General features: G+C 37.6%; 1 protein-coding gene across 1 annotated transcript in view; it reads left to right on the top strand.

Annotated features, from left to right (window-relative positions):
• The first annotated feature begins 5,486 nt into the window (after positions 1-5,486).
• The window catches only part of myom3 (myomesin 3), a 55,648-nt gene continuing 51,349 nt past the window's right edge, over positions 5,487-9,785 (top strand). Inside the window, exons 1-2 of the mRNA XM_017453512.3 lie at positions 5,487-5,702; positions 9,010-9,123. Of these exons, the coding sequence (XP_017309001.1) occupies positions 9,017-9,123 (107 nt within the window). The 5' untranslated portion in view covers positions 5,487-5,702; positions 9,010-9,016. The remainder of the gene's footprint in view (positions 5,703-9,009; positions 9,124-9,785) is intronic.

Genomic DNA, 9,785 nt, shown 5'->3' with positions numbered 1-9,785 from the left:
AACAACTCATACAGATACACTGGCAGTAAAGGAAAATCACTCTATGAGCAAATGCAGAAGCAGTAAAGTGTGGAAATTTCCATAAGTACAGTGAGGAGTGTTTAACACTTAGTGCATAAATGTATGAAGTGCATCGATGTATAAAAAGTGCATTGATGGTTATATTACTACGAAACCGATATTCCACAATGAAAGAACATGCTAAAATGTTGCCATTTATTGCATTTACAGTAAGGTTTCATTGAACATTATTAAAAAACTAAAAACCAATGGCTACTACAGGAAATTAATTGAGGCTGAAGGGGTTCAGGTAATTAAATATCATGCCAAAGCTCGCAATAATTTGTCCTCAGCTCTTTTCTAGGGTCATAAAAGTACATAAAAGCAACTTGATCATCAATCATACATTTTTCTGATAAACAAAAACACATTTAATTAGAGCAATCACATGCAATTAATTCCTGCCTGCCTGTGGAATGGCTGTAATTGGTGTGTAGAGGGTGTATCTGTGCATTTCTCTGTCACATCCTCTCATGGAACAGCTTCATGGATGGCTGGATCATTAATATGATGCAGTGTTACACTCGCATACATACTGTATACATTTTGGAGCTTAATGAGACTCCAAGAGCGTAGCAGCATCGTTATGTGCTTAATGAGATGCTAGTTTTAAACATTATATAAACAGCTTCCAAGGCACAAATTGCAAAAAAAAGTGCATATTTTTGGAAATTATATTTAGTTTTGGAATTCATTATGAGTGAGTTCCTCCAAAAAAGCAGCACACCATCAAAGTTCTTCAATTAATCATCAGTCATTGAATATGAGGGAACAGAATCCATTCATTTTCTGTACCGTTTATCCTACACGGGGTCGCAGGGAGCCTGGAGCCTATCCCAGGGTACCCGGGGTTCACGAGGCAGGGGACAGGGTGCCAAACCATCGCGGGGCACAATCGCACACACACTCACACACTGCAGACAATTTAGAAATGCCAATCAGCCTACAATGCATGTCTTGGAACTGGGGGAGGAAACCGGAGAACCCAGAGGAAACCCCCGAAGCACATGGAGAACATGCAAACTCTGTGCACACTGGGCAGAGGTAGGACTCGAACCCCCAACCCTCAAGGTTCGAGGCAAACGTGCTAAGCAAGCTTTCAAAGTTTAAGTGAAAAGTGATATTCCTGAAAAGTATCGCCTGCCATGTCCGCTTATGATGCCGATAACACTACTACTGTCATAACAGTTTTGAACTAGGAAATGGAATTTTCCATAGCAAAAACACGAGCGGAGTGATAGACACAGTGAAAAGTCCCAGTGTGGTTACAGGAAATATAAGCGCTCTTGGAATGCAGCTCGACCAATCAAATTAGTGGACGGGATAGGTATTAATTGGTAACTAAGTATATCTTGAGAAACTTACTTCATGGCCACAACAAGCTTAAATTATGTCCTCAATATATTAATTTGTGGCCACACCTTATTTAAAAAATAAGCATCTCAAAGGTGCTGTACTCGTGGTTTGTTTGTCTGAAAAGTATTTAATAATTAAAACCATAACCTTGCACCTCCTTCATGACAGATAAGCATTGTCCAGACTATAGCCTGTACACTCTCAGTCCTTCATCTCACTGTCTACTTCACCAAGGGAACACAAACAACAAGGAAGTGGAGGGAATGTTGTGTTTAACAGGTAACATTATCTGGTAAGCTAGCTAATTTGTTGTTTTCTACATGTCAGTGACAGGAAAATAGCAAGGCGGAAGCTCTGCTTAATAATTAGCATTCCTCCATTTAGATGTTGTTTTCCAGAAAGAAAAGACCCACAACCTTTTGTTTACTATTTCTCTAATGCTTCCCGAGCTCATGAATTCAGGGTTAGGTTCAAATGGATGTAGTGCAAAGAGAAATTACACACTAACAGGAGGAAATTCCTTTTCAAATTCCCATGTCGCTACACACTCAATTCAAAATTGGCTTTTGGCCAGTTTGTATTTGGTTTCGATTGTTTTTGTTTTTTTCATTTATCAGCCATTCATCGTACTGACACTTGTTTTACGGCATCCACATTGTGTGTGTGTGTGAGTGTTTGTGGAACTACTGCTTCAGTGCTACTCCAGTAATTATAGTAATTTGTCTATTTGATGGTTTTTACAGTTTAGTCCATATCCAATGCTTTGGGGTGTTTTTGGAGTTACTGACTGTCTGGGTCTTACTATTACTAAGAAAATTTCAACATCAGGCAATTACTATTTAGGTGCACCCCTTTGTGAAACAATAGTATATTTTAATGTGATAATACTCTACTGGAATTATATCTAGAATGCCTCAAGTATATTGTTTCGCTTTATATTTATCTTTTTACCTACCTCAATGTTTATTTAATTATACAACAGTTGGTTCCGGTACACTAATTTGATTGAGTGGCATTCCAAGAGTGCCTATATTTCCTATAACCACTCTGAGACGTTTCACTTGATCAATTCTCTCGTCTGCGTTCGCCACATAAAATTCCACTTCCTAGTTCAAAACCCTTACTGCATTAGTGTTAGTGACATCATCAGCGGACATGGCAAACAATACTTAAATTATGAAGATGAAAAGGAAGAAGGGACACCAAAAGTACCTTTAACGGGAATGTACAGATCGATGTGAACTAGCTAGCTAGCTAAGAGACCTGCTGTAAAGTGAGTGTGGTTTCACTTGGGATCTATTTCAGCTAGCAGAGCAGATGTAAACAGAACATTTGACCATATTGTGTTTGAAATGTCACCTACTCTACTTTCTTGACTATAGAACTGTTGTTTAAAACCAATACTGTACTCACAGTCATGAGGTTATATATTATATATTGCAACGAATCACAGCCGTGCCGATATTCAGTATAACCTCAATCTCGCTTGTGCGGTATTGCATACTTCAGTTTGGCTATGCTAATTTGGTATTTTTAATGTACTTTATGAATACATTTATAAATGACTTATTTATATTGTGTATTGTGTATGTTAGGTCTGAACGATACGTTCACAAAGTAACATGTAAAGTATTCGCGCTGATTTAAAACTCTACTTCAACAAAGCATGGTATGAAAGGTATGAATTTCAACCCTTTGTATGGAAACAATGCATCAAATTAGCTTCCAGTATATGTTACACAACATTACACAGTGTTATTATGTTAAACAATTTCACTCTAGACATAATGATCTCTAGAGATTGTGTGCACTTGGGCGAGCTCAATTTCCACATACAGCACACGCACAGTTCATTTTTTTGCATAACAGCTGTGCAAACTTCTCCAGTAACAAATAAAAAAAACATTGACACCCAGTTATTGCCAATAAAAGTAGATACTCAAATTTATATGCATACTGTGATTTATTTTAGTACCGTATCTATAACATAGGGATATTGTAGATTACTCCTTATACTGTAAATACTTTCCACGCATAATATGTGTTGATCATCCTCCAGCACTTCATGGGTAGTTTCCGACTACTGCACTAACGGAGGCTGAAGCTTTTTGTTCGGAGTGTATTATCGCACATGCAATGACAGTAATTTGTAAAAATAGATCTTTGCTGTAGCTTTGTCCCAACAACAGTGACTGAGTTATTCATAGTCTGAATGTGGTGAATGATATATGAGAACAGAAAAGGCCTGGCACCTCCCCTGCATTGTTTACAGGGCCAGGTGTGGTCAGTAAAGACTTATAAATAACACACACTCACACACATGGCCTTGTCTGGTGCGATGCTGTTTTTATATCCAAATCAACTCTGAATAGTAGTGCTTAATAAGACTGCAACTGCAACTCCTTTATAAACCCTGGAAATGATTAACGGCTCCTATAAATGAAGAGGGGCTGAGAATGGGATTGTGTGAAAAGAGTCCGCAGAGAGATAAATCAGGTATATTTTTAAGATACTTGGGCTCTCTTAAACTAATTATGTAATATGTTTAGCACATCATATTTTTTATTGTTAGTATATACAAGTGCATTCTTGGGAGAAAAAAAAAAGTTTCATCAAGCACCCTAAAGGATTCATTTTTTCCCCTATAGACTAATCCATAAAGTTTTATGTAGAACAAATAGTTTCCCTTTCAGAGAACTCCAAGTAAAACCTGGAGAAACAAACAAACAAAAAACTCTTGAGTACTTTTTTTTTTCTAAGAGTGTACTCTTGCTACCTTTTTTGCTACCAATTATTGATTGTCAATCAAACACTTGTAACATATAAATAACACACGACCACACAATTAGGTTCATGCTAATTGCATTCTACAGTCATACCATCGAGTTGCTACGGTAACTAATCTCAAATACATTTGCCATTGTGGTAGGATGTGCTATTATTTTTTTTTTTTTTAAACTATCCAAAGTACATGGCATAGCGGTTAACTGTAGTGGCAGCCATTCTGAATTCAGAATCAGTTACATCTTTTAGTTGTATGTTTATAATTTACTTAAATAGTGACTTTTACTTTAATGCTTGTGCAAAAGTACTAATACTTGGCGTTTTGAATGCAAATTTCTAAGTTAATAATTCCTAACCGTCCTAGTTATCTGTGTTAGCATGTAGCACCAAGGCACAACTAATAAAGGGACACCAAATGTGCTTCAGCTAACATGTTACTACTCAATTAGCATCCTGCTAGCTGCATTCTGAAGCAATCACATGGCTAAAATTACACACTGAGTTGTCAAATAAATTGTATAACCTTTTGTCTTTTTTATTATATATATATATATATATATATATATATATATATATATATATATATATATATATATATGAATAATACTTTAGATTATTCATAATCTAAAATATTATTATAAAATATTCAAAATGGCTGCCACTACAGTTAGCAACTATGCGATGTGCTGCGTTCAAAAATCATCAGACACTCCAGACTACTTAGCCAGGCGAGTGTCTGATGATTTTTAAACGCAGAACTTGGCATAGTTGCTAATTGCAGTGGCAGCCATTTTGAATCCTTCATTATGTGTTCATCATTTACTTTAATACTGACTTTTACTTAAATTGTTAAGGACTTAGCCAGGTAAGCATCTCATGAATTGTGAATGCCGTTTCTATGTCATAGTTAAAATCTAATAAACTGACATCATTTTGGACACAAAGCACGATTTAGCTGTGAGTTATATCTGAGGAAAGAAAACGATTGAGTAAATGTAGACAGGAAAACCCTGCCATTATTCATCACACACCATGAACTAGGCAGTGTAATCCTTTCTTAATCCCGATGCACAACTGTATCGCCAGTCAGACAGACCTAGAGCTGTTGTTCGCTTTAAATCCCCCATCCTCTCAGAAGTCCTCGCTGTATTGTCCCATTGTGTCATCTGTAAGTCTATCCGGACGGTTTGAATTGACTCGTGTGTGTTAGACCTTGGTCTATATTTACTACCATGAGGTGGAGGCTGCTTTGTTCAGACTGTATTCTGCCAGTGAAGGACGCTGTCTGTCCAGGGGGTCACCCTCTTTCTGTCTTTCTCAGACACACACACACACACACACACACACACACACACACACACACACACACACACACTTACTGAAGGTGGAACAGGGACAGAGACAAGTGAGGTTTGAAAAAAATAAAAAAGGTGAAACCCACGAGGAGAAAGAGAAGGACACATTGTGGATCTAATAGTCCTGCAGATTTGCTCCTGACAAGCGTGAGTCGCATTTTAATTTGTCGTTCTCCTTCCCAGACGCGTACTGTACGAGTACATTCATCTTAATGACCCTGAAATTATTAACCTTCTGTAATGACAGACATGAACATAAATATTGCATGTCTCAACTAATTGGTCTAAACTTGTCATTGTCTTATTACACGGCATGTATTTCATATTACAATAAGTTCTTGTCATGGTTTACAATAGTGTTATGTTATTTATCGTAAAAATTACTACAGGTTTCAAGAATGACAAACTTTATGAATAACGTCAAATGTACAGTATTATGCACGAATAAAGCTTCCCCACACCCCCAAACATGTACTGGAAACTAAATAAAAATGCCATTTCAGAAAATCTGAAAACAGAGAATTAAATAAATTAATTAAATTGAATTTAAAAAATGTAAAAAGTTCACGTTACAGCTTTATCTCTCAATCACTGATACTGGAGACTCCTTCCAAGAATACTAAATACACTTAAGAAATCTCCTCACCAAAAAACCTCACCAAATCAACAAGTACACGCGTTTTTAAAAAATCTGTTTATGTGGATTAAGTGTTCATCATACAAGTCCTTGTGCTAGTTGATACTCAAGAAATGTACGTATTAGTACGCGAACGTTTATATTAAACTGTAATTTGCCTTGCATTTGGAACGACTGAAGTTAGTCCTGATCATGAAGCTACTCAAAGCCTACATTTTGTCTTGTAAGCAGATGTTCTTTAGCCTCCACCCCAGTCCATTTTTTTCTTCTATTGGAAGCTCGCTCTTAATCTCACAGAAGATCAGAATAATCAACTAGATTCCACCCAGCATATCATTCAAGACCATGTCTACAGCATTACAAGACAAATCACACTTCTCCATCCTGAAGTGCCTTATTTTTCACAATTTCAGTCATAAATCTTCCACCGAAATGGGGCTGTTTTATCCCCGTTCCCTCTAATGGGGTGTATTTTCATCTCCTCGAGCCTGTCCCTGTAGTCACCCATCTTTTATGCACTAGACAGGGCAATAGGAAGGAAGCCAATAGGACAATAGGAAGAAAAAAAAAAACACATTGCACTCTGTTTGTGATAGTAGCACAGGTGGTGGCTGCGACTTCAATGTAAATGAAGTCATCCTTCAAAAGTGGCCTAGTTCTGCTGAGTGTATGCATGTGTGTGTGTGTGTGTTTTTCCCAAGTGTCTCATGTGATTAATGATTGTGAGAGACCAGAACTAATGAAGTATTATTCACTCAACAGGCCACAAAGGGGTGTTTAAGGGGGTTTCTATCTCTCTGGCTCCTATGCGTCTGTCTCTTTTTGCTATCATGTTCCTGGAATAGTGGCTGATGTTGTAACGTTCATATTACAAGCCTTCTGATAATAATGGTTCATATTCTTGTTTGTAAGTCACTCATATCTGTCAATAGTGTGAACAGAAGAATGAACAACAGGGGACCCACAGTTTAACCCTGGAGGACACCAAAAAATTAGCTACACAAGAAAAAGAAAGCCGATAAAATGTAGTTATCTAGCCATCAAGAATATGAATATGGTAGCCAAATTAAACCAGAAGGTTTTTTTTAAACTTCCCAAAATTATCAAAATTTTAAAACTTAAAAAAAGCCTGGCATATTTCACTACGTAACACTTTTTTGCATTCTTAATTTTTGTTCATTTTAAAGAAAGTCCACAGAAGTTGTAGCTACCCAGTTAGACAAAAGCTAGCGCTATAGGATGTTTGTGTTAATGTTCTAAATACTAAAATATTGTAAGAATGTTCATGAACTTTATGTTAAAATGTTCTCAAAATACCCAGAAAACTGTGACAGCCAACCAAAAGTCATCAAGAATATACTGACATGACGATGTGGTAATTTTGCTGTTGTAGCCCAACAACCTCAACGCTTGATGTTTTGTGCATGTTGTGATGCTTTTCTGCTCACCACGGTTGTAAAGCGTGATTATTTGAGTTACTATATCCTTCCTGGCAACTTGAACCAATCTGGCCATTTTCCTCTGAACTCTGACCTCTGAACAAGGCGTTTTGACCCACAGAACTGTCAAAGAACATTAACTCGGCTTTTGAGCTTGCATTAAACTTCGATTGGACTCGTTGTCTTCTAGATCCTTGGAATTATCCACACTTTAAGACCGTGACCTTAAGTTTGATCTGGTAAAGCAAAAAACGGAAGGATTTTAAAATGAACCTTAAGACACACAGCAAATGTATTACTTGTATTAGTGTTAAATCGCGTGTCAGCATGGTTTGAAATGTTAATCCTATGTGCTCATAAAGAAATAACGATGTTTAATTTATTAGGGCTACTGCAAATTCATGCCCTAAACTCCAATTTAATAGTTAAACCTTCAAAAACTCCATTTATCTGCCGGATTATACTGTTTAGACTGTCAGATCACACGCCCAGCAGCAGTGTCTCCTTGGGTGAAAATGGTGGCAATAAAGAGCAGGAATGAAAAAGTGCGACATTTCCACGAAGGGGCACGGTGCTCCCAGCAAATATGGTGCAATTGCGGTTTATGAGCATTTGATTGCTTCCAGTTTCTGTCCTGTCCACTTCAGGTTTAAAATAAGCTTCACTATATTCACACTGTGTCTACTAACACAGTGAAAGCAGCATCGTGGCTACAGGCTAATACGCAGAGGCCTACGTTTTACATTATTAGACACAATAGATTACAATTATGCATCTCATCGTAGTCTAGCCACTTTGCTAATAATAACTTTAACAGGTATTTAAAAATGAGAGGTAGAAACATTTGCAATAAATTACAAACTAATGTGCAAAAATTGGTGTTTATACAGGAACACCTGTTTAACCTATTAAGAACGTCGCCTCGTCTTTTTCAAATCTTTAAATCTCCAGTTTCGGTGCGTCTGTGCCAATTGTAGCTTCAGATTCCTCTTCTTGGCTGACAGGGGTGGAACCCGATGTGGTCTTCTGCTGTTGTTGCCCGTCCGCATCAAGGTTTGAGATGTTTTTCTGGTCACCGTGGTTGTAAAGAGTGTTTATTTGAGTTGTCATGGTCTTCCTGTCAGTTTGAAGCAGTCTGGGCTGAAGCTCTTGATCTGTGTCTGTATGATTTTGTGCATTGCACTGCTGCCACATGATTGGCTGATTGGATAATGGCATGAATGAATAGGTGTACAGGTGTTCCTATTAAAGTGGCAGGTGAGTGTATAATACTAAGACTAAGTTGACGGGGTCTGTAATGGTGATGCTAATGGCAATCGTGATAGCAATACAATTTATTTAACTGAACTGTTGTTTAATTGAACCCGCCCTTTTGTAGATTTAACATGGCGGCTAAAATGGTGACGTACCGGTGCCAGGAGGAGGAGAAGGGGCAGATGTCTCACAGCATGGAGTTATCCTCACAGATCAAGAAGAAGAAATTTAAATCCAGGTAAGGCCTTGATTTCAGCCTTCTCAGACTCATCATCATCACACATGCATACTTTCTTGGTAAAGCAAACATCACACCAATGGCACGGGTTATTTTAATGAACATCCTGTGTATTATTGGCTGTTTCTTTGTCACATGACACATCCCCAGAATAAGTTACATCTATGGGTATGTTTTTTTTTACAGTGGCCAACTCTGTCTTAATCGCACTTAGCCACAAAATAGTTCCACCATGGTTCCACCAAGGTCATAGTGCAGTCTGGGTTTTTTATGGGATGTATCGCATGTATCACAAAGGATACCCTGTAGCCATGTTAAAGTTTTATGGGATGTTTGAGTAGGTGTATATCACTGTTTATTTAAGTCAAACACTCAGAAATGTCTGGATTTGCTTGCACAGACATCTTTCATTGACAGCAAAAAAAAAAAAAAAAAATGTCAATAAGCATTAGGTGCTTGCTTATTAGCCAACTCATTATCCATGGAGTCAGGGCTTCATTATGTTCATCCGTGAGCAAGAACCACAAACATTTTACCGTTTCAAACCCACACAATAACAAACTTAAAAACAGATGATACCTGCTATTGTTCAAAGCGCCGAGCTTCCCCTCTAGGTAGGATTTGACTTTCAAAGTGGATGATAAACTGACCTAGCTGTCTAT

The sequence above is a fragment of the Ictalurus punctatus genome, chromosome 23 (assembly GCF_001660625.3).
Source record: "Ictalurus punctatus breed USDA103 chromosome 23, Coco_2.0, whole genome shotgun sequence".
NCBI lineage: Eukaryota > Metazoa > Chordata > Actinopteri > Siluriformes > Ictaluridae > Ictalurus > Ictalurus punctatus.
The sequence above is the reverse complement of the archived record's forward strand: the minus strand, read 5'-3'. Positions and strand labels throughout refer to the sequence as shown.